At 51.9% G+C, this 21,528-nt stretch overlaps 10 protein-coding genes across 10 annotated transcripts; 3 read left to right on the forward strand and 7 right to left on the reverse strand.

Moving 5' to 3' along the window:
- Window positions 1-164: 164 nt before the first annotated feature.
- Window positions 165-2,283, reverse strand: ade13 (adenylosuccinase ADE13). Its single transcript, XM_025705534.1, has 8 exons — window positions 2,191-2,283; window positions 1,397-2,124; window positions 1,213-1,329; window positions 1,084-1,156; window positions 952-1,030; window positions 882-888; window positions 767-824; window positions 165-694 (listed from the first exon to the last, which is right to left on the reverse strand). The coding sequence occupies exons 1-8, from the start codon at window positions 2,267-2,269 to the stop codon at window positions 444-446; spliced, it is 1,392 nt and encodes a 463-aa protein (XP_025568460.1). The 5' UTR covers window positions 2,270-2,283; the 3' UTR covers window positions 165-443.
- Window positions 2,284-2,634: 351 nt separating this feature from the next.
- Window positions 2,635-4,914, reverse strand: BO88DRAFT_400345 (EXO70 family protein). Its single transcript, XM_025705535.1, has 3 exons — window positions 4,418-4,914; window positions 4,139-4,356; window positions 2,635-4,079 (listed from the first exon to the last, which is right to left on the reverse strand). Exons 1-3 carry the CDS (start codon window positions 4,699-4,701, stop codon window positions 2,686-2,688), a joined length of 1,896 nt encoding a protein of 631 aa, XP_025568461.1. The 5' UTR covers window positions 4,702-4,914; the 3' UTR covers window positions 2,635-2,685.
- A 204-nt stretch (window positions 4,915-5,118) lies between these two features.
- BO88DRAFT_400346 (putative phospholipase A2 (PlaA)) lies at window positions 5,119-7,940 on the forward strand. The gene has a single exon (XM_025705536.1). It carries the CDS (start codon window positions 5,213-5,215, stop codon window positions 7,721-7,723), a length of 2,511 nt encoding a protein of 836 aa, XP_025568462.1. The 5' UTR covers window positions 5,119-5,212; the 3' UTR covers window positions 7,724-7,940.
- Window positions 7,941-8,296: 356 nt separating this feature from the next.
- Window positions 8,297-10,416, reverse strand: BO88DRAFT_378147 (putative phosphatidylinositol-3,4,5-trisphosphate 3-phosphatase; the record flags this gene model as incomplete). The annotated part of the gene is made up of 4 exons (XM_025704434.1): window positions 10,209-10,416; window positions 10,127-10,151; window positions 9,969-10,053; window positions 8,297-9,900 (listed from the first exon to the last, which is right to left on the reverse strand). The coding sequence occupies exons 2-4, from the start codon at window positions 10,127-10,129 to the stop codon at window positions 8,297-8,299; spliced, it is 1,692 nt and encodes a 563-aa protein (XP_025568463.1). The 5' UTR covers window positions 10,130-10,151; window positions 10,209-10,416.
- A 485-nt stretch (window positions 10,417-10,901) lies between these two features.
- On the reverse strand, window positions 10,902-11,324 carry BO88DRAFT_410009 (uncharacterized protein; the record flags this gene model as incomplete). The annotated part of the gene is made up of 1 exon (XM_025707985.1): window positions 10,902-11,324. The coding sequence occupies one exon, from the start codon at window positions 11,322-11,324 to the stop codon at window positions 10,902-10,904; it is 423 nt and encodes a 140-aa protein (XP_025568464.1).
- A 1,313-nt stretch (window positions 11,325-12,637) lies between these two features.
- BO88DRAFT_355228 (pentatricopeptide repeat protein) lies at window positions 12,638-14,974 on the reverse strand. Its single transcript, XM_025703699.1, has 2 exons — window positions 14,330-14,974; window positions 12,638-14,271 (listed from the first exon to the last, which is right to left on the reverse strand). Exons 1-2 carry the CDS (start codon window positions 14,966-14,968, stop codon window positions 12,826-12,828), a joined length of 2,085 nt encoding a protein of 694 aa, XP_025568465.1. The 5' UTR covers window positions 14,969-14,974; the 3' UTR covers window positions 12,638-12,825.
- A 106-nt stretch (window positions 14,975-15,080) lies between these two features.
- BO88DRAFT_400350 (U6 snRNA-associated Sm-like protein LSm4) lies at window positions 15,081-16,038 on the reverse strand. The gene is made up of 3 exons (XM_025705537.1): window positions 15,834-16,038; window positions 15,576-15,767; window positions 15,081-15,500 (listed from the first exon to the last, which is right to left on the reverse strand). The coding sequence occupies exons 1-3, from the start codon at window positions 15,834-15,836 to the stop codon at window positions 15,330-15,332; spliced, it is 366 nt and encodes a 121-aa protein (XP_025568466.1). The 5' UTR covers window positions 15,837-16,038; the 3' UTR covers window positions 15,081-15,329.
- Window positions 16,039-16,337: 299 nt separating this feature from the next.
- Window positions 16,338-17,662, forward strand: BO88DRAFT_400351 (uncharacterized protein). The gene is made up of 2 exons (XM_025705538.1): window positions 16,338-16,636; window positions 16,693-17,662. Exons 1-2 carry the CDS (start codon window positions 16,513-16,515, stop codon window positions 17,487-17,489), a joined length of 921 nt encoding a protein of 306 aa, XP_025568467.1. The 5' UTR covers window positions 16,338-16,512; the 3' UTR covers window positions 17,490-17,662.
- On the reverse strand, window positions 17,553-19,544 carry hat1 (histone acetyltransferase catalytic subunit HAT1). The gene is made up of 4 exons (XM_025705539.1): window positions 19,350-19,544; window positions 18,997-19,272; window positions 18,661-18,925; window positions 17,553-18,612 (listed from the first exon to the last, which is right to left on the reverse strand). The coding sequence occupies exons 1-4, from the start codon at window positions 19,363-19,365 to the stop codon at window positions 17,652-17,654; spliced, it is 1,518 nt and encodes a 505-aa protein (XP_025568468.1). The 5' UTR covers window positions 19,366-19,544; the 3' UTR covers window positions 17,553-17,651.
- A 489-nt stretch (window positions 19,545-20,033) lies between these two features.
- On the forward strand, window positions 20,034-21,359 carry BO88DRAFT_440081 (3-hydroxyacyl-CoA dehydrogenase family protein). Its single transcript, XM_025709757.1, has 2 exons — window positions 20,034-20,714; window positions 20,769-21,359. The coding sequence occupies exons 1-2, from the start codon at window positions 20,165-20,167 to the stop codon at window positions 21,182-21,184; spliced, it is 966 nt and encodes a 321-aa protein (XP_025568469.1). The 5' UTR covers window positions 20,034-20,164; the 3' UTR covers window positions 21,185-21,359.
- Window positions 21,360-21,528: the final 169 nt, after the last annotated feature.

Genomic DNA, 21,528 nt, shown 5'->3' on the forward strand with positions numbered 1-21,528 from the left:
CGGGGCTGCAGCAGCAACTTCCCTGCCACTGCGTTCTAGGCTTCCGATAAGGGGACGGAAAGTACAATGGGTATGTAGTATGTACCTCTCCGCTAGACAGTTACTTCGTGTAACGTCACTTAAACTGTAAACATACAGACCGACAAGGAGAACATTTATTCAACGTGCATTATTAACATCTCATATCATTTCATCAATTATATTATCTATACACATGGTCTTTTAGACTGCTGGAATCTGCTAAAACGGCCTTTTTTAGATTTCTTCCCTTTTTAGTCAAATCAAGGTACTTTGGAACAGATTTCGCTGGCATGTCGCATGACTAGATTTCGCTTTTGTGTAGGGAGATTGTGGAGGAAGAAAACGCCAATTCGCTCCTGTCCGGCCTGCCCGCTCGGTATAACTCCATGACGTGTCTATATGTGCGCCCGTGCGGGAAAAATCTATACGTAGAGGGCAGAGGTCTCGGCCTTGGCGACCTGGGCCTCGTAGGGCTTAAGAGCCTCCTTCACTTCGGTGGAGAGGAACTTCTCAACCTGCTGGGGAGCACGGCCGACGAAGGTGCTGGGGTCAAGGAGAGCATCAAGCTCATCCAGGATGGGGGCGAAGAAAGCAGTGCGACGGACGCGGTCGAGCAGGTCGTTGTTCAAGCCGAGCTTCTTGACGTTGTCAGCAGCTTGGTGGGAGAGGACACCTGTTGTAGCGCAAGAAGTTGTTAGGTTAGGGCTAGCTAGTGTGGGACTGGATTGGGGGCCGCGCGACGTACGGATTTCCTCGTGGGCGTCCTGACGGGACAGACCCTTCTTCACACAGGCCATGATGATCTGTTATGCTATGGTTAGTATTATTGGAAGAGACGGTTCTGGACGCGGAAGGCTTACGTTCTCACTATAGTTGATCTCTTGGTTAGCTGGAGCTTTAAAAAGGGGGGTAGAGGCGTCTGGAACTTACGTGGCCATGAAGGGCAGCTCATCGTTGACATGGCGTCTGATGACTTCAGGGTAAACAACAAAGCCGGAGGTGACGTTGTCTAACCGTTGTCAGCGTCGGGAGAGATTATTGGAAAAGGCGCTGAAAACTCACTCAGAAGGATGAGACAGGCATCGGCCGAAAGGAAGAGTTCGGGGATGCTGATACGGCGGATAGCACTGTCATCCTGTTCAAGCCGTTAACAAATTAAGTCAGGTAACGAGAAATGGCTCGCAAACTTACGAGAGAGCGCTCGAACCACTGAGCAGAATAGGTGTCCAGAGCATCCTTGGGGAGGTTCTGAAGGTGTCTTCCGAGAGAGCACAGACGCTCGGACCGCATGGGGTTACGCTTGTAAGCCTGCACAGACCAACCACGTTAGTATTTCCTGTAGCTCTCATTGGTCCTTTTGAGTTTTTTTTCTCACCATAGCACTGCTACCAATCTGGTCCTTTTCGAAGGGCTCCTCGACCTCCTTCAGCATGGCCAAGTGACGGATGTCAATGCCAATGCGCTCGCAGGTAGAGCCGAAAGATCCGAGGGCATTGCCAACATCGACATCAATCTTACGGGAGTAGGTCTGGGCAGAAATGATGTACGCAGACTTGAAACCAGCCTTCTCGGTGACCAGCTCATCCAGCTGCTCAACCTTGTCATGGTTGCCCTCGAAGATCTGGAGGAAAGAGGCCTGAGTACCGGTGGTACCCTTGACACCACGGAAGCGCAGGTCATCGCGAGCCCGCTCAAGGTTCTTCAGGTCCATGAGCAAGTCCTGGATCCACAGGGAGGCACGCTTTCCGACGGTAACAAGCTGAGCGGGCTGTCCGTGGGTGAAACCCAGGCAGGGCAGGTCCTTGTACTGCTTAGCGAAGGCAGACAGCTTGTCAATGACGACAGCAAGCTTGGGGATGAGGATATCGAGTCCGTCACGGAGGAAGATCAAGTCTGCGTTGTCGGTGCAGTAGCAGGAGGTGGCGCCCCAGTGGATGATTCCGGCAGCGGCAGGAGCGACCTGGCCATAGGCGTGGACGTGAGCCATGACATCGTGTCTACGGCGCTTCTCCTCCTCAGCGGCAACCTTGAATTCGTCGTCCTGAATAGTGAGGTGGGCCTTCATTTGCTCAATGGCTTCGTCGGAGATCGGCAAACCGAGCTCTGTGCGGGTTAGTCGGGCAACGGAAACGGGGTGACAAAAGCACGACAGTGGGCAGTATAGTTTACCTTTCTCGGCCTCGGCGAGCCAGAGCCACAGCTGTCTCCAGGTAGAGAAACGGTTCCTGGGAGAGAAGAGATACTTCATCTCGTCGCCTGAAGATTGGTGTCCCGTTAGTCCGATATCGCACTATGAGGGCAGGCAGTCGCCCGAGGTGGTATCGGGAGATTTACTGGAGTAGCGCGAGTTGAGAGGGGTCTGGTAGACATCGTTACTGGCAGACATCTTGGCCGTGAGGAATTGAGAGGATTGTAGAAGGAATTGAGGGAAGAGGAAAAAGGGAAAAGGCGGAGGAGGGGCGAGGCGAAAGTTGTGCGGGATGACCAGCAAATTTCTAGTGGAGTGGATGAACGCGGCGGGGTCTCCGCTTATCGGTCACGTTATCGCCGGAGTTGCTTATCACCACATGACGCCCAAATCGTGGGGGAGGACTTTTTTAAACATATATTATCACATTATGAATATAAAAAGGTAAGGTAGGTATATGTCTAAGATTTCCATCCTCATCCAAGCGCCGCCAATTGAGCCGACAGACTGCCTTTGTCGTATTTGACATATTTGCCTCGTCCCTTGTCGATCTCATGATAGCGGTCCCAGAATCGGGCATAGAGTGGCTCGAGAACAGCCTGGACCTCCCGAGCCAGCACCCCGCGCACCTCCCGCTCCATATACAGTGCCTTGTGGCGGCCCACCAGTTCATCGAAACTAGCATTGAATGCTTTGAACTTGTCTTTTATAGCGTCCTTGTCCTTAGATGAAAGTGATTTGACAATGGCGGCGGAGTCGACGACACCTCCCGATGCCGGTCGTGCTGACCCACCAGAGCCCCGGGAGGTATACTGCACATCCAGAAGATAGTGGGAAGTTTCTTTCCATGCATCGAGATACGTCGAAGTGGCCCGTTTGCGGAATGTGTCGATTCGTGCAATGCTGTCGGCAGAGCCAAGGTATCGGGCCAACTCAGAACTCTGCCGGATGGAGCGATCCACTGTACAGAATACGTTGGACAAGAAAACACCCTGGACTGCCTTCGAGCGGTGAAGTGCCCGGCCTCGAGCTTCCAGGGCGATCATAAGAGCTTCAATCATATCGAGAATGAAGTGCGATAAGAGGGTCATGCTGTCCGGGCTGACATCCAAGGGCGCCGTGGGCGCTGCATTGGTTGTAGACCGCCAGTTTCCGTCTCCCAGGGATGTCAAGATCGATGCGAGCGGTCCCGAATAGCCCGTCAGGGTAGTAAGGGAGCTCATGACTTCATTGACAAGGGGAACAGACCCGCCATCTGGCGGGAGCATAGTAATCCCTGCAGCCTTGCGTTTTGTCTCCTCCAATAACTCCGAAAGCGACGATTTTGCCGTCTCCCGAACCGGCCTGAGAGCCTCGATGAAGAGGCTTTTCAGCTCCCCTGTTTTCGACTCCACACGGTACGACATGGCAGTAACAATCTCAATGATCTCGAACGCCAAAAAGCAATCCGTCATGAGGTTTGCCCTGATATACTGGTTGAGCTCTCGCAAGGTCTGCGCATATTCGCCCAAAGCGGAGCGGCAAGTTGCCTGCAAAGCCAGTCCCCGTTGATCACCTGTAAAGACCCGCACGAGAATATCATGTTCTGCATATATAAAGCTTTCTAAAGCGTTGGAATAGATCCCGATACCGTTGGTGCCTTGCCTGTAGGGACCGTCGGCAGCCCGTCGTTTGACAGTATTGAGAGATGCTATGGCCAGATTCTGCAAACTCGATGTGATATATGGTCCGCGAATGTCGGCGTAGATTTTAAGAGCGGGGTTTCCGCCATCACCCCGTTGTGGCCCATAGCTCGCTGCAGAGCCGATAGCCGAACATACTGGGCCCAACTCCGCGACAGTCTCATCAGGTAGCGAGGGAAACGAAAGTTCTACAGCGAGGCGCAGATCATTAGTATCTTTATCTGAGTGAAAGTTGTGTACTGCATACCTTTAGTTAGATAGTGTAATGGTTCGATCGGAGTAACGTAGTCGCTCAATGTGCCGCGGAGCATGTCCTGGAGCTGGGAGTTTCCAAGCACCAGCAAAGAAGTAAATTCGGAGATAGCTTTCTGGTTCGATCGCAGATTGGTGGAGTTGAGGTCGACCAAGGCCTTCTCCACGCGCTTCACAGCAGAGAGGTATTGCGACAAACCGACGGTCTGGGGGCTGAGTGGATGTGAGCCAAACATTCCCTGAATTAGCCCGAACCCGCGAAGATGCTGCATACCTTGATCGTATAATTCCTTCTTCCTTGCCCTTGGCATCCAGAGGCTGGCGGAGGCGTTCAATGGCTTCATTGACCTTATCTATGTTGCTGTTGGTGATCTGTAGCGATTGGGTATTGCTGTAGATGGGCCCGATCGCATGCTTCACCACATTGCCCCCGGTTTCCAAGCGATTCAAAGAGCCTTGAATCTTCTTCGTAAGGAGTTTGAGCTTCTCGAGGTTGGCGTATAACACCTCGACCTCCGCGCTCTCCTCCGCGTAAGCGGCGTTCCTGGGAGCAACCATGGCTGTGAGGATTCGACCTCGATCGGCGCAGGTCCCACTAGTGTGTCAGGCAATCAGGGATTCGTAACCGGAATCAGACACTCGCGACGGAAGGGGATGATGTCATGTCTTTGACCCTGGCGGTCAGGCAAGAGAAGAGAAGAAAGAGGGGAAGGACAGCAAAAAGAACAGCTGGCCGATGAGGCACCTGGCCTCATGAAGCAAGCATACTAGTAGGCGAGAGAGAGGAGCTCAAGAAGCAAGCTTGTGGCCCTTCAATCTCCCCCGGACAGAAGAGGGGCGCTAATCCCCATCCAGCAAGTTCGGCCCGTCTGCGGCGCCGAGGATTTCCTGGATGCGCCCCACGTGACATGTCGTCATGTTTCCGGCAGATTCCCGGCGCGTCTTCCAGCTCCAGCTTCGCTTTAAGAATGGAGTCCGGCCACGATCGTCGTGGCCTGGCCGCCATGGCTTCATCACTTGCATGTTACTTCCCGCCACTTCCCCAATCCTACGCGGTACCCATTGCAACATGGGGGCTGCCAAGGCACTGCGTTTACGCTGGACTGTTCCTCCTACCCTCTTGATTGCCTTAGGCGGCGGTCTCCTCTATACTACCGGAGGCCAAACCCAGTCGAATAAGCAATTACTGCTGCAGACCGGTCCAAAAGGCTTCTTCTCAACAAGCTCAAACCCGGGCTCTGATAAACGGTCGGATAAATCATCCGGAAGCTCCGACTGGAACCCGTTGGGTCATGGCTCCAAGGAAGACCCGCACCATGATGCAGGCTCGATATGGACAAATGTACTGCAAAAGTTCGAGGGGGTGAAGCAGGCTGTGGGCACTCCTGACTGGATTGAGCTCGACAACATAAAAAACTACATCATTCCGGACTGGACCCGATTGCTTCCACTGTCCGTGCAGAAGCTCCAGCGCGAGCTCTCTATGGCGCCGGGCTCCCTTGCAGACGATATCTGGCACGAAGCTCACGACCCAGACATCAACCCAGAAATCCTCCGCAAAGCCAAAGTTCGAGTTGGGGATACACTCTGCAACGAAGAATTGGCGTACAGACAGAAGCGGCAAAAATACGCAACCGCGGCGCTGGCCTCTTATCTGGACATCCCTGAAGATGAGATACATCCGGACGATGTTCCCATCATTGCCATGTGCGGCTCGGGTGGCGGTCTGCGTGCGCTTGTCGCTGGCACCGGCTCGTACCTCGCTACACAAGAAGCTGGCCTATGGGATTGTGTTACCTATACTGCTGGCGTTAGTGGCAGTTGCTGGCTGCAGACCCTCTACCACTCGTCCATCACGGGGCGCGATTTCAACAAAATGGTTGACCATCTGAAAAACAGACTGGGTGTCCATTTGGCCTTTCCGCCGGCAGCCCTCAAGCTACTCACCAATGCTCCCACAAACAAGTATCTTCTCAGCGGCTTGGTTGAAAAGCTGAAAGGTGATCCCGGTGCCGATTTTGGCTTGGTGGATATATACGGCATGCTCTTGGCTGCGCGGTTGCTGGTGCCCAAGGGAGAATTAGGCGTCTGTGATAGGGATCTGAAGCTTTCGAACCAGAGATACAACCTCGCCTCCGGAGCTCATCCACTTCCCATCTATACGGCTGTCCGCCATGAGATTCCTGTGCTTGAGAACCAAGAGAACCCCGAGAAACGAGAGAAGCCAGAAGATTTGATTAAGGAGTCGAAGAGCGAGGCATGGTTTCAGTGGTTTGAGTTTACACCCTACGAATTCTTCTGCGAGGAGCTCAGCGCAGGAATACCGACGTGGGCGCTGGGAAGACACTTCCACGGTGGATTTAATGTTAAACCTGAGGAGATCTCCCCCATTCCTGAGCTGCGCGTTCCCGCATTGATGGGTGTCTGGGGAAGTGCTTTCTGTGCTACGCTGTCTCATTACTACAAGGAGATACGGCCCGTCATCAAAGGCATCACAGGCCTCAGCGGCATAGACTCCCTCATCCAAGGCAAGACGAAGGATCTAGTTCGAGTTCACCCGATTGACCCAGCCACCATACCAAACTACGTACTCGGCATGAAAGATCAGCTGCCACCGTCCTGTCCAGAGTCCATCTTCCGAAGCCGTCATCTCCGGCTCATGGACGCAGGCATGAGCAACAACCTTCCCATTTACCCGCTCCTCAGACCCGGCAGAGATGTCGACGTCATCATCGCCTTCGACGCATCAGCCGATATCAAACAAGAGAACTGGCTCTCCGTTGTAGACGGATATGCTCGACAACGAGGTGTCAAGGGCTGGCCAATAGGCGCCGGCTGGCCCAGGGAAGACGAGCAACTCAAACAAACCGAAGAAACGCTCCGTCAGGCCCAGAACATCTCCCAGCAAGAGCTAGCCAACAAGATGGCCGAAGCCCAGGACAAGAGCAAGCCCAACAGCCCTACCACCAACCAAAATACTACCTCAAACAACACGACCACCACCCCACCCACAAGTGCACAAAATCAAAAGCGAAACCATCCCTCCACCTCCACCGACCTCGACTACTGCAACATCTGGGTAGGCACCACCCAGGAAATGGTCTCGGGCCAAGAACCCCCACCATCCAAGCGCCTCTTCCACCCACAAGACACCGACCACTCCGAATCCGACTTCCACCTCATGCGCCCAGATGCAGGAATCGCCGTCGTCTACTTCCCCTTACTCCCCAACCCATCAGCCCCAGAGCTCCCCACCAGTTCATCCCTTCATAAATCCCGCACTCCTGCGCGCAAATCCGAAAATACTTCCAAAGCCCGCGTCTCTGACCCAGCCAAGCCTCTGACTCCATACCCAGGCACCATCAATCCAGACGTTGACGACTTCCTTTCCACATGGAACTTCGTCTACACGCCGGAACAAATCGACTCAGTGGTTGGTCTTGCGAAGGCGAACTTCGCCCAGGGTGAGGATCAAGTGAAGCGTGTGGTGCGGGCCGTATACGAGCGGAAGAAGAATGATCGGTTACAGCGTGAGGAACGGGAATCGAGGCAGCGCATGGAGGGGTTTGTGCCGCTGTAGGATTGAATCAGCTGTTGTGACATATTTGCATATTGGCATATTCTGTGGAGTTGTATGTGTGTTTGTATTGCGGAGATTTGGAGTTGAAATGAGATTTGCGGGGTCTTCTTTCCTGTTTCACTCTTTTACTACTAGCAAGTTCAAAGCAAGGCATTGTGTGTGTAGATAACCTACTTTTAGATATGCTAGTATGGTGTGATATGATATGATAACTTTGATATGTATGGTTATATGCTCCCTACATTACTAAGTTCTCCGTAGAAAGTACAATTCCTAGTTGTTCTTATTTAACTGCTTCTTATTTAACTGCACACATTGTATATTAAGCATGCAGATACGCGCACCCCTTTTGGAGGAAGATATCATATCATTAGAAGGTGGTCGGTCATTCGCTGTCAGTACATTCGTATTCGTATACCTGTATCGTGCGTGTACTAAGTAGTATATACAAAACCTCCTATCTCAGACCGGCCCAATCCAGTCAAATCTCCCTCTTATACATATAACAGTGAATACAGATCCGAGGATCGCTTCATATACCTTGAACCAATCTCCCCGAGGAGATTAATTGTGCTAGTTACCCTCATCAACAGACGACCACTCTTTCTTCGTATCTTTCTTCGCCTGCAAAGGCGCAGCAGAACTTCTCCCCGACTCGTCCTCGCTACTGCCCGCAAGACTCACGTCTTTGCTTTCGTCGGTTTGCTTGCGCAGACCCAGCTGCTTGCCGAGCCCTGGTATTGAAGACACGGCGGTTGCGGCTGCGGTGCTGAGGTCTGAGAGGAGGGGGTGGTCGTGGTCGTGGTCGTGCTTGTTAGTAGTATGTTTGTCTTTGTGTTTATGTTTGGTTGAGCTGCTGTCTTGTTCTGATTCGGATGTTTTGTCGGCTTCTAGCTCCTTAGATGGGGGAGGCGGCGGTGTGTTTTCGTCGTCCTGGTCTTGTGGGGTGTCAGCACCAGAGTTGGAGCCAGTGCCGTGGATGTGCCAGTCCGGTGGCTGAGTTTCTGGGATTGGTTCCCCGGGCTTGGGCTCAGAGATGGGTCTTCCTGTGTCGGGGTGGGAAGTGCCTGGCTGGTTGGCGTATCGCCAGACGACTTTCAGTCGGTCTAATGCTTTCACGCCCTTGCGTGTTGTGCCTTTGATGCCGTCGAGGGCTTCCCATTCGGCTTCAAAGATGCCGGAGTCGTGTTGGTCGCCGCCTTCGAAGTAGGCGTTGAACCAGACGTGCGCGATGGACGTTACCATGGCCCAGCCGGTGTAGGCGGCCTTGCTGCGTCGTTCGAAGTCGATGTTCACGTCGGAGGTGGGGATGCTGATGGGGGACTTGGGACGGAAGACGATGGCGGAGAGGTGTTTCGGGGGAGTGTCTGTTCTGCCGGGGGAATCGGTGGATGGGTGAGGGCTGTCTTCTGTGCCGGATGGAAAGGTCGCAGCGGATTGGGGTTGTTTCTTGTGGTTTTCATCGGTATGTCCGTTGGGGACTGGGTCTAAGGGCATCGTCTTCGATTTCCCATCATCGACTACCGTGCGTTCACTCCGATGGAAGAGATGATATTTCTTGATCTTCTTCCCCTGGTCCTGAAACCCCTCCACCGCGACCTTGACTCCATCTCTCAGCCCCCACACATGCACCTCGAGGATCTCCACCGGCCGTTCGATATACTTCTTCCCCATCTGGTTCGTCCATTGATCCACATAACCCACCCACCGCAGCTGACTGGGAATACTCACCCCAGCCCCGAACCCGACTCGCATTCGCCGCTCGGTAAATCGCTGCAGCGCGTCGTCTGCCTTCCACCCTTCCTGGCTAATCAGGTAGCTGCAGGCCACAGTGCCACTACGGCCTTTCCCGGCCTTGCAATGAACGACAGCAACTCTGTCTTTCTTCTTAGCCTTCTCGTCTTTTGTGTCAGGCTCATCGAGCCGATGAATCCAATTGCGCATACTGCCCGTCATGGCGGGAATGAGCGCAAACGGGGGCGGATGGTGATCGGGCCATGGGTAATGATGGATGCGATTATAGACCTCTGAGTCGGGATAGCCGGTGCCTTCAGCGCGAAACTCCCAGATACACCAGTCGGAGTCATGTTTCGAGTCGAGGAACTTGACGAGCTCGTCTAGGGGGTTTCTGTAGGCGCGCTGCGGGTAGTTGGAGGAGGGACCGGAGGTTGCGATGACTGTAGGCGCACAGCAGGAGGTAATGAGTTAGTAGTAGTTGAGAAGAATGATAGGAATGATGGCTTACTGTTATCGGTCACATAGCACAAGTCTAGACCAGCTTCAGGATGTTGTAACCGGGGGCCGGCAACAATTTGCCGGAGGATCGACGCCTACGTAGCTCGAGTCATTTCATGGTCAGCTACTGATGAGGATAGGAAGTGGTTGAAGAATAGTAGTGCTTACCATAAGATCAAGCGACGTGGAATTTCTACTCGAACTGTGATAAGTGGATATTCAGGAACATGCAAGGGGGAGAAAGACAGACCTGAATCGTGAGGGGATCGTGGCGGAGACAGGGTGGCCAGGCGAATGACGCACGGGTCAACCTGGCGATTCTCTTGGAAAATGGATGGTCCAGATAGACTGGAGAAACCTGAGCAAGGTTATATATTCCATGTAATTGTCATGGGATGAGATAGGCCAAGCACGGAGTGATTGACAGGGGAGAGAGGCAGTGCAGCTGCTTCATCAAGCTTGTCGGGGGAAAACATTGAAGAAGCCATTGATTGCAAGGGTCGGGATGATGTCACCGGGACACATTCCAACCCCATCATTTCATCTCCCAGACTACAACTAAGTATTATTTTGGATCAAGGAACATCAACTTGTGATGTATGTTGGTGTTGGTATATTTGTATATTTGTAGATTCCGACTATACTAATTGATATCATATCCCAGATCAATCAATCATCATGACCAGACCATCCTGTAACCAGACATTATAGATCCTCAACCCTATTCATCATAAACCCAACGAAAACCAAACTGTAAACAAGTCATCAAGAACCAGCCCATCAAATCCATATCAATATGATACATAAACTAAAACGCAAATATTTCCAGTATTTTGCCCTCATTCCGCCCTTCATCATCTATACTGTAGTAACCCCATTCCATGACCTCAAGTCATTTATTTACTTCCAACCCCCTTCTCCACCAATTCCACTATAGGCGCATTTAAGCAACACCATATTCCTCCGTGACAGGAATGGTAAACTTCGGTGTCGGCGAGGTAACATTGGTCTCTCCATAAGCATAGAATTCCATGTCGCCAGGCAGAGTCCAGGCATGCTCGACTCGGATGTTCCATTCCGGGTAGGTAGCGGGTTGGATGCGGGACTGGACCTGGGGGTTGCCACCACAAGCAGTCAGGGCAGTGTTGTTGGAGTTGCCAGTGCAGGTGGCGTTGAAGCCGGGGGTGTTGGCCGTGGCGACGCCGTAGATGTTGAAGCTGTAGGTGCAGGCGGCCGGGGAGCAGCCGGTGGTGAAGTTGGAGACGTGCCAGGTTAGGGCTGGGCTGTCGGCACGACGGAGAGGAGAAGCCGAGGCTGTGAGGCCGAGGGTGGTGAGAGCAACGGGGAGGTAGTTGAGGAGTTGCATCTTGATAGAGTATATTTCCTTTGGTTGTGTGGTGACTGTGATAATGAGTTTTGATGTATAGTATCCGAGTGGCGAATAGAGGATGTGTATGTATGTCTACCGTTGAGAGGTGAAACGGTAGTTGGTAATTGAAATAGTAGATAAGAGGGAGGAAATTAAGTATTATCAATAGGTGATATGAAGGATACAATACTTTTGTATAAAATGGAGGAAAGTAAAAGTAGATAGATAGTAGATCGTAGTGAGAAACAGGGAAGGACAGAGGCGAATAGTTATAATAAGCCGGGGATGATGTGCAGGTGGCGAGGGGAACCAGAAACAAGCGCAACTCCGAACTGCTTCTAATTTCGACCCCAACAGAGAGTAAGAGAGAGAGAGAGAGGAGTGGGAGAGAGGAAGAAGAAGTGGAGCTGCGGGTGAAACGAACCAGCATTGGCCCAACTGCGACGATCCCTTGAACTAAAAAAGGATCGGTGTGTGTTGGTGTGTCTCTTGTTCTCCAGATGATTATCCCTTTGACCTGAAAGGTTATGAAGAGTTTAACTAGGTTTGCCGTGGATTTGCATGGTTACACGAGGAAGATCAGAAAAGAAAAGCTGTCTGTGCTGGCCGATGATCAAAAAGCACTTCTACGATAAGAATCAATTGACAACTCATGCATACATCCCATTCCCTTACATCCCAAACTACTGTACTGTTAGTTCCTAGGGTCCATGCAAGTCGATCCCAATCTCATGCAGCCCGGATAAGAATAGAAACCCTCCCAGGCTCCCACAGTACAACAGCAAACAACCAGGAACCAACAGTTAATCTAGTTCAGGAGTAACCTGAACCTTCCCTCGGCGATATCCCACACAAAACAAACTAAACCTCAAATTTCTCCGACAAGTGGGACAAATAACAGCCATGCCGGGTTTTCTCTCCAGTTCAAACCGCTGGTCAGGGCTGAAAATCCGGGCATTGAATTCTAACGGCGGTTTGAGGTTCCTGGCATGGTTCCATTATGTTGCGCCCGCGTGTCGCAGATGAGGGTTCCTAGTCCACACTAACCAAGAACTAAAAAGCTAAACTAACTATACATAGAGCAGGGGTAAGTATCTTAGTACGCAGTATCTAAGTTTTGCGGGTTGATTCTTACCCCCCGACTCTGCTGGCTGCATGATGGTTCCTGTGGCTTGAATCCTTCCTGGCCTCGGCTGCTGCTTGTTCCCCCCACCCACCCCCATTACCTTTTTCTCCGAATGTTCCGGGTAAAAAGAGTGCACGTTTGTGGTGATTTAATAATTACATAGTGGCACGGGCATCAGTCTGGCAAGTAATCACGGACAAGTATTTCTCCTGACAGCACAATTGATGCCTGTCAGCTTGTGTCTTGTGAAATTAGATACATCGCTTAGGTTGTTGGCACAGGGGCCAAGAATCTACACTAGATACAGTAGTAGTATACACAAAGGGAAGATACACTCCCCCCTTTCCAGCTGCCCATCCCTCTATCCCCAGTTCAATTGTTACTCTTCGCATCGAGCTGGTCCTCAGGAACAAGCCCCCCTGGCTCATAGTCCAACCAGCCTTCCTCTTCTTGCCCCTGTGCGATAGCTGCTAGTCGTCTCTTTCGCTTGCGTCTCTCCTTGGCTGCGGCCCGTCGGAGTTTATGCAACGCCTGCCGTTCCATCTCTGCCTGGGTCGGTGTCTGTCCCGAGCGATGAAACGACTCCTCCTTCCCGTTCCCCTCCTCCTCCTCCTGCTGCTCCGTCGAATCGGGCGGCTCGTGAGTATTACTGATCTCGTCCACCAGACATCCCACTGACCCATCCTGGATCTGCGGATGATGCCTGAGGCGCGACGCGAATGGGTCTTCTGATGGAGAACAGAGCTCCCGGATGGCAGCTCGTGTCTCCTCGCCGGGGCGGATCCCCCGTCCCAGCAGATCTTGCAGGTACATGTACCCGGACTCGAAATTGCCTGCTTCCAGACACATGACGATGAGATGCTCAAATGTTCCTTGGTCCGGGATCACGCCGAGCGATGCCATCTCTTTCGCGATGAACATGCCCGCCTCGGTATTGCGCGCCCGTCGACACATGCCGAGGAGAATGTTGTAGACGGTAACGTCGGCCTTGTCTGGACAGAGCGCATATAATTCTTTGTAAAACGCGATTCCCTCGTACACCACCGGCGGATTATCGAGGGCTTCGTGCTCGCACATCTCCAACACCACTTTGGCGCAGCCAAGCGGCACTGTCAGTTTGGTCGCTTTCAATTGCTTGAGCATCGTCCATGCACCACGTGGGGTCGTCCTACTCTGCAGCAGATGCGTAAGAATGGCACGCGTGGAGCGGTGCTCTACCGCAATGTCCGCCATATGCATCTTACACAGCACCTCAAATGCAGAATACAAAGACCCCGACACAGCATGGGCCTCTACCATTTTCTCGTAGTCATCCAACTGAGGCTGCACATTGACCTCGACGAGGAAGCGGATCACCGATGCCGCCAGCTCGGTATCTCCAGCGCGCGCCGCCACACTGAGAACATTGCTGCACAGCGGATAACCAGGATGAAGATATCTCAGCTCCACCATCTGTCTCCAGATATACCGTGTAGTATCGTAGTGCAGAGCAGCGCTCGCCACCTCCAGCACGTACAACCACAACTCCGAGCTCATGTCCAAGCCCTGGCTCGTCCGTGAGCGCATCAGCCGGACCACCTCGTCGAACTCTCCGAAATCGCAAAGGTAATATATAAGTAGGCTATGCAGCCAATTCTCAACCACCATACCCTTCCTCTCCATCTGCTCGACATGATCCAACGCCAGCTCGAACTGGTGCTCCCGAATCAACCCAGCGACCACAAAGTGCCATCCGGCGGGGCTCAGCGGAAGCCATCGGTCTCGAAGCGTGCGCACAATCTCCTGACGTAGGAGGTAATCCGGATGAACCGCAAGGACCTAAGAGTAAAAGCGAGCACGTCAGCAAGTGCCTCGTTCCCAGACTCGAAGATCATACCTGTAGCGCTGCATGAAGTGTCCCCGAATCAGCCGGTATCCCATTCTCTTCCATCTCCTTTAGCAATGCGCGAACAGCCTGTGGCGACCCACGTTCGGGATCCGAATTGGCGAGAATCAGCCCCCGGTAATGTCGCATCTCCGGGCGGACATGGCGGTCTCGGATTAGAACACGCAGGATTTGCGTGGCGCTCAGTACTCTTGGATATCGAGCTACTCGCTCCTGTAGTCTATTCTCTAGACGTTGCGAAGGTAGGTGTTTGAAATATTTGGGTACGCCCGGTGGCGGCTTGGTCAATCGCTCCATTGGCGATAAAAGGTCTCCTGGGCGTACATTGTCCTGCGCGCCTGCATCGTCAGGATCGAAGGCTTGTTGATCGGAGGGTGATGAACAATTCGTAGTATTGTGGCTATTGTCTTCGACGATTTCAATGGTTGCGTCAGTCGGTCGTGGGGTAAGGTTGGTGAGGCATCTTCGCGGAGGATCCGAGATTGAGCTTCGTAGAGCGGTTATGCGATTATGTTTAGGTATGCGTCTCCCTGCTGTAAAGGAAGGTGTAGCTCGATTGAAGGTCGCAGCATTAAACGACGGACAAAGACAATACCACAGTCCATCGAGTACCAGGGTCGTTCGCGGCATCTCGAGCCCTTGCAATGACGGAAGATTCTCTACAATTTGGTCGGTCTCCGAAAGTAGCTCTATATCTGCACGTGACCGTGACGCTATGCATGCAAAGTTACAGAGACGAAGGCCACGGACAAGGCTGAACGAATTCAGACTTTTCGAATAATTTGTACACTACAATATATTGGAAGCAAAAAAGAACGCCTAGGTGGCATGTTTTCCCATTGACAAATACAACCAGATACGCCAAGGCCATGCTCGACTAACCCGTCAAAACGGACATTTCCTAGCGAACTCATTCCCTACTAAACCTTGCCCCCCGGGGTATCGCTCATAATCTCTCTCATTCTTTCGTAGATAAGAAACCAATAACACTTCAAGCGTCTCTGCCACCACGGCCGCGGCCGCGTCCACGACCCCGGCCTCCACCACGACCTCGGTCACCCCGACCACCCTCACGCGGCCCGCGGTTGCGATTTTGCGATTGGTTCGCCTGTTGCTCCTTCACCATCTCTATGATCTCTTCGGGGATTCGCAGGTATTTGATCTATAAGCGATTAGGGGGATGAACAGAGGGGTGGCATTGGATACGATTCAGGGTGAACGCAGGCAAGCGACTCACATTGTTTCCTCTGACGTAGACCTCCGGTAGCCGGAAGAAGCGATCACCTTCGGGGCTTGTCTGAACAACTTCCTTGAGTATCAAGTTCATCCAGTTGTCGCAATTGGCAAGGTGTCCGTTGAGGGTTTCGCCGTTCTTGAGTTCCACGAGCATGGGGTGGCCTTGCGCGGCCGTCAGGAGACCGAGAGGTAACTGTTCATGGGAAGTCAGTAGCCGCAGCAGATATAATCAGTTTTGGTAGGCTTCAGAGGTGATTACCATCCTGCAATCTTGTGATCAATATGGTCGGATCGACGTTGTGGGCGGATCGAAACACAGATGGAATCAACTTCGTCAGAGGTGGTAAGCAAAGGATGAAAAGACGCTAATAGAGTCGCCGTATTCTCCCAAGCGGAAAGAAGTAGTTCAAAGAGAAATAAAAGCCTTCTTGACGACGTCAGAGTAAATATGAATCCAAGAAAGCTCCCCGCGAGCTTCCCAGCAGCGGTGCTCACAACGACGGAGAGTGCCGGATAAACATGGGGCCGAGATCCGCCCGGCGCTGCTGCTTATCTGGACTGGCACCAGTAAGAGCGAAGTAACGTGCCCTACTTAGAGTTGTGACTATGGTTAGTCTGGCTATATTACTCACTAATTAATGAGACAGGGTATTTTGGTAAACTCCGTCTGTCTCCGGTCTTGGGAGAGGAGGCCCGAGGGCCAAGGATGTCCATTCATTTAACTCTGTCCTAAAGCCCGTATGACTCTCACTCTCTGTCCTAGGTAGTTTGCTCTGAATACAACATCGTTTGTATCTGTTCACCGGTCTATTACTACATAACCACTATCTCACTCTCTACAATCCACCCTGACTGCACCAACTACATGAACCTATAATACCCTCCATCCCATGTCTCCCTTCCTACGTCCATGTAGCATCTCCCACACAACCACCACCATGCAATGGCTACTAACAAAGTTAACACTAATATGTCTCACCACCACCAACTTCACCCGCCTGGCAGCCGGTGCACCCATTCCACTACCATCATCATCACCCACTACAATCTCAACAGCAGCCAGTTAGTCCCCCACTCACTACTATCTACCATATTCCACATTCTAAACAACCTTATAGACACCCACACCATGAAGAGCACCAACAACGACAACCCCAATCACAATGACCACATCCACTCCCTCCTCAAATTCCAGTGGCTTGCCTCCCTCCTGAAAAAGCTCTCGACCCTTACTTTCCGTGACTACTTCATCAACCTAAGCGTCCTCATCTGCATCATTGCGCTCTTCGCCCTGGCATACCGAATCGGCAGTAACACGATGCGCTGCCAGCGATGCCGAGTAGACCGGGCTGCCCAGCGCGAGGAACGGAAAGCTCGGAGGGCGTACAAAGCCGCTGCGAGGAGACATCGATGGAAGCAATGGTGGGAAGGGAAGACTTCTTACTATCAGTATCAGTGTCAGGATCAGGGGTTTAGCTATGATGATGGGGCGGTTGTGATGGGGTCTGTTGGTGTGCGGGAAAGGGATGTGGAGATGGGAAGGTTGTCTATTGATGAGAATGAGGGTGTGTTTGCTGGGGCGGATGCTCCTGTTCCTGTCACTATGCAGGCGGAGATACATGGTTTCAGACAGGCGTTGGAGTATGTGGGAGAGTTGGTGAGGGAAAGTGCACCGCCGCGGGCTAAGGTGGCAGTGGATCAGGAAGTGGGTGGTTATGATGTGGAAGTGGGTGTGAGTGGGAAGGGTGGAAGTGGAGAGGAGTCGGATACGGAGGCGTCGTCGACGGTCGGGTTGGCGACGGTTACTTTGTCAACGGGGACGAGTAGCTTGAAGAGTGTGGATTGTAAGTCATTGTCGGGGACAATAGACACCCTGGATAGTATGGGGTCGCCGCCGCCCAGCTATCATTCATGAGGGACTATGGCTTCATGTGTAATAATACTAATCGTGGAGTATGGGAGTTCAGGATTTGGTTATAGCTCATGGCAAAAGGGTGGTTTTGGTATTTCATAATGTTTAATATTACAATGAAATGGTGGGTGAATGGTATGCATAAAGAAACATTAGACGCATCGTTCACACCTTTGTCCGCTTGGCTGCTTCTTCATTCTCGGCTTCATCTTCCTCATCTTCCACTGTAAGCTTTCGCTTTCCCCGCTGATCTCTGCTGCTTGCCTCGCCCAGGACAGCGGTCGACTCTGGGGTTGCAAGCACACCGGACTCCTCTTCTTTGGCCTTCAGTGCTTCCTCGCGGGCGTTGAAGGCCTTGAGAAGAGCATCGTAGCCCTCCTCGACGTTCGTCACGGTCTCCTCCAGCTTCTCGACGCGCTCGCTCGAGTCCAGTTGGATGAGTAGATCCCGATGGCGTTTGTAGAGACGCTGCTTAGTGAGCATGCGCCACCAGTAGTATCGGCGGTCGTTAGGATCCTCGGCATTGTGCTTCTTGATTAGTAGTCGGGACATGTTGGCTCCCCCGGCTAGGCGATTCTTGGCAGGTATTTGCCCCAGAAGATACATCTCCATAATGTGAGCAAATTGAGTGGAGGCAATCTTGAATTTTGAACGGATGTCATGTAACAACTTCGTAGGGATCAGTGCCGATGTTGGGACGCGTCGAGGGCGCTGCCTCTTGGAGAGCTCTCCATAAGGGTTCGGATTGATGTCTACCTTGTGCCCGAGGAACTCCGGCAACAAGATGTGGTAGTCTGCAGTATCGCGGAGGGCATCAAAAGCCTCATTTGGGTCTTCGACAGTCAACTCGGTGATTGTTGGGTCTTTGAAGCATGAGGCGTGAATGGTGGTGTAGAGATGAGTCCCGTGTCCAGAGCCTTGGTGAGGAGGCAGAACCAAAAATTGAGCGATTCGCAGCCGAGCCGGCAGCTGAGCAGGTCTAATCTCGGGTGCTGGGAATGGATCGTTCACGACTGTGCGGCCCTGTGTAGTGTCTCGGTGGTAGAACCACCAGCGATAAGTGGTCGCATATCCGACAATGGAATACTGGGAGGCTGTTGGCGTGGGCGGTTTCACTTTCTCATAGCTTCAACTTCGTTAGCTAGAGGAAAACATAGGACGGGATGAAGCATACACAAAGTAGACTGTCCATCTCTCAAGTGTCCATTCAGGATCATCCGTGACCAAAGGTGTACCGGCTTCGATGAACAGCGATACAAAAATTTGCGCGCGGTCCAGTAGTCGTCGAACTTGAGGATCAGCGAGAGAGCCGGCCCAGATTTCATAATTTCTGTCTCGAGTGACATAGCTGTGAACAAGCTTGCCAGGTGGTACAAAGTCCTTTGCATCTTCGTCCTCCTGGACAGCCTTTTCATAGTCGGGAAGTAAACCGAAGGCCTCTGTAATCATGCGCCTGAGTTAGCCAAGAGGGAACAGATGTTATTCCTATCTGAAAGAGATAGCGACCAACCTTCAGGAACCCAGGGTTTCAATGTTTTCAGCAGGTCGACAGCGGCAATGTCGCCAACGGGCTTGAACTTCTCATCGTAAGAGATATTGATATTCGGGCGGAGGTCATGGGCTGCAAACCGCAAGCGGATGATCAACCCCTTGTAGCCGAATATTTGCTCCTCGTCGCCGAAGATGGGATATGTGAACTGGGGGTGAAAGCTGGAAATCGTTTTGACTTTCGTCTCGCCGGGTTGGACGATCGTCAGATGGACGGCGTCGTTGGCGTCGCAAGTCCCTAAGTGAGGTCAATTCAGTCAGCCGACTCGCAACATGGAATATCAGGACAATGGAGTCAGAAAGGGTGATAATTACAGTCGCCTTCACTCATTGTGCCCGTTGCCGAATAGATAGCCAGCTACTATAGTGGAGACTTGGGTTCGAGATGATTGAGTGAGAGAGCGCAAGAGCTTTAATTGATTGCCTGGAAGATGGCGCGTGTTGCTCTTTCGAATCTCGCGTTGCGCGGAGCTAGCTAGCTATAACCGTTTCCGGTTTAGCGCCGGTAGGAATCCTCCGCAGTGTGTAAGTCAGGAAATAGTGTGTAGAAGAAAGGATACACAAGAAAGAGCTCTGTATGTATTTTTGACTTTCCAAAAATCTTACCAAGGATGTGTCGAGACACTCTATTTCCCCCATCAGAATCATCTGCACAGTAGTTGTGCCGGCCTTTTGTGAATGGTTGCGACAGAGTACCTTCAAACTGGCAACCTCATATGACATATGACGTCGATGTAGAGACTAACCTACTAACCTCGCATACATGAATCTTCAAGAACTGTTTGAAAACGATTTCATTTGAGCACGAAGTCAATACTCTGTACCCCATAAAATGTAGAGTATCGGTGGTCCGAAAATCAGGTGCTGTGCCTCGGCTCCAGGTCCCCGACCCAATAGTAGACGACTCATTGATTTGTTAGTAGTAGTGGTAGTAGTAGTAGTTCTTAAGAACTACAATGGCGGGGCAAGATTTGTCTGGCACCCCGCAATTGAGGGCCACTGCTGCTGCGATTAACAGAAACCCCAGACTATCATACAACTTGCCCAGTTGATGCCATTGGCTCTACACAATCATCTAAACGCAATTCCACAGCGCCAATAAGCTCGTTCAAATCTATGGCACCATCAACATGTCAGTGTACAGCTCACAGCGGATAGCCTTGATCGGTCTGGGAACCATCGGCATATCCATGGCAGCGCTTCATCTCTCTCGTGAGAGCAACATAGTTGATGTCTTCGATACCAGACCGGATTTCGAGGAATATATCCATAAGACGCTACCGATCTACATGAGCGAGCTGCCATCAACAAATACCGACCCTAGGTCAAGTCCTGAATCTCAACCATCAACGTCATTGGTAGCGTCTCTTGTCTCTTCTGGCCGTCTGCAAATTCACTCGACCCTAGAAAGCGCATGCGCGTCGGCAACCATTGTCCAGGAGCAAGGACCGGAAAATGTTGACTGGAAACAAACTACATGGGCCGGGATCGAAGCAGTAGCCCCGTCTTCTGCGCATTTCTGGACAAGCACTTCTGGAATTGCTGCTTCTATTCAGCAAGCCAAGATGCAGGACAAATCTCGCTTGCTTGTTGTGCATCCTTTCAACCCACCGAATATAATGCCTCTTCTCGAAATCGTACCGGCTCCAGAAACTTCCGCTGAGCGGGTGGAATTTGCTCGTGAATACTTCTCTCTACCTGGGTCGAGACATAGGCCCGTGGTCATTTGAAAAGAGATTCCAGGGTTTGTGGGCAATCGATTAGCCTTCGCCCTACTACGGGAAGCTTGCTATCTGGTTCAGGAAGATGTCGTAGATGCAAAGGACCTGGACACGATACTGATGGCTAGTTTGGGACCAAGATGGGCTGGAAACGGTGTGTTTGAGAGCTATCAGTATGGCGGGGGAAAAGGTGGCATAGGTTCCTTCTTGGACAAGCTTGGTGGCACTATGCAAACTTGTTGGGATGCGCAGGGGAGAATCAACGTGGAGGGCGACGAAAAAACAGAGTGGAAGGAAAAGGTCATTGCGCAAGTGAACGAAGCCTATGGAACGGTATCTGCGGAGCAAATCCAGATGAAGGAAGCACGATTGAAAGATATCATAGATATCCAAATGAAGGGTTACAGCCGCGATGGACCAGAAGTATGAGGGGAACAGACATGTTGATGGCCCTGCCGGAACTGATGCCCGCAGAAGCTTGGATATTGCGGCCTGCAAACTCCCAGACGGCTGGCTGATTCAATTGTTTACCGATGTTTGAGAGCCGTCAACATGTATATAAGCGGTGGATTGAGCAATTCCACAATGTGTTTCATGTTTTTACTCCATACATTGAAAGTAGAAGATGTAAGATGAAGCCGAAGAGATAATAATAAACCATCCCTGGGGCGGCAGTGGGTCTCCCGTGCCTCGGACTGGGGCGTGCCTTTCCCACTGCGGCAAATCGCAATCAATCCATAATCAGGGCCGTCCACCTCCGCCACGTTTTCAGT

This window comes from Aspergillus vadensis (assembly GCF_003184925.1).
Source record: "Aspergillus vadensis CBS 113365 unplaced genomic scaffold BO88scaffold_1, whole genome shotgun sequence".
NCBI classification, from domain to species: domain Eukaryota; kingdom Fungi; phylum Ascomycota; class Eurotiomycetes; order Eurotiales; family Aspergillaceae; genus Aspergillus; species Aspergillus vadensis.

Bases quoted from the DNA above. Each gene is read 5' to 3' on its own strand.
- ade13 (XM_025705534.1), bottom strand. From the start codon at position 2,269: ATGAAGTATCTCTTCTCTCCCAGGAACCGTTTCTCTACCTGGAGACAG. The intron at 1,157-1,212 runs GTAAGTTTGCGA...CGGCTTGAACAG, and splicing joins AGTGGTTCGAGCGCTCTCTC to GATGACAGTGCTATCCGCCG. The intron at 1,031-1,083 runs GTGAGTTTTCAG...GACAACGGTTAG, and splicing joins TGCCTGTCTCATCCTTCTGA to ACAACGTCACCTCCGGCTTT.
- BO88DRAFT_400345 (XM_025705535.1), bottom strand. From the start codon at position 4,701: ATGGTTGCTCCCAGGAACGCCGCTTACGCGGAGGAGAGCGCGGAGGTC. The intron at 4,357-4,417 runs GTATGCAGCATC...ACATCCACTCAG, and splicing joins GAAGGAATTATACGATCAAG to CCCCCAGACCGTCGGTTTGT. The intron at 4,080-4,138 runs GTATGCAGTACA...GCCTCGCTGTAG, and splicing joins ATTACACTATCTAACTAAAG to AACTTTCGTTTCCCTCGCTA.
- BO88DRAFT_400346 (XM_025705536.1), top strand. From the start codon at position 5,213: ATGGGGGCTGCCAAGGCACTGCGTTTACGCTGGACTGTTCCTCCTACC.
- BO88DRAFT_355228 (XM_025703699.1), bottom strand. From the start codon at position 14,968: ATGCCGCGAACGACCCTGGTACTCGATGGACTGTGGTATTGTCTTTGT. The intron at 14,272-14,329 runs GTATGATCTTCG...TTTTACTCTTAG, and splicing joins CACTTCATGCAGCGCTACAG to GTCCTTGCGGTTCATCCGGA.
- BO88DRAFT_400350 (XM_025705537.1), bottom strand. The intron at 15,501-15,575 runs GTGAGTCGCTTG...AATCGCTTATAG, and splicing joins TCTACGTCAGAGGAAACAAT to ATCAAATACCTGCGAATCCC.
- BO88DRAFT_400351 (XM_025705538.1), top strand. From the start codon at position 16,513: ATGCAATGGCTACTAACAAAGTTAACACTAATATGTCTCACCACCACC. The intron at 16,637-16,692 runs GTTAGTCCCCCA...ACAACCTTATAG, and splicing joins TACAATCTCAACAGCAGCCA to ACACCCACACCATGAAGAGC.
- hat1 (XM_025705539.1), bottom strand. The intron at 18,926-18,996 runs GTTGGTCGCTAT...GCATGATTACAG, and splicing joins GAAACCCTGGGTTCCTGAAG to AGGCCTTCGGTTTACTTCCC. The intron at 18,613-18,660 runs GTATGCTTCATC...ACGAAGTTGAAG, and splicing joins AGATGGACAGTCTACTTTGT to CTATGAGAAAGTGAAACCGC.
- BO88DRAFT_440081 (XM_025709757.1), top strand. From the start codon at position 20,165: ATGTCAGTGTACAGCTCACAGCGGATAGCCTTGATCGGTCTGGGAACC. The intron at 20,715-20,768 runs GTGAATACTTCT...TCATTTGAAAAG, and splicing joins TGAGCGGGTGGAATTTGCTC to AGATTCCAGGGTTTGTGGGC.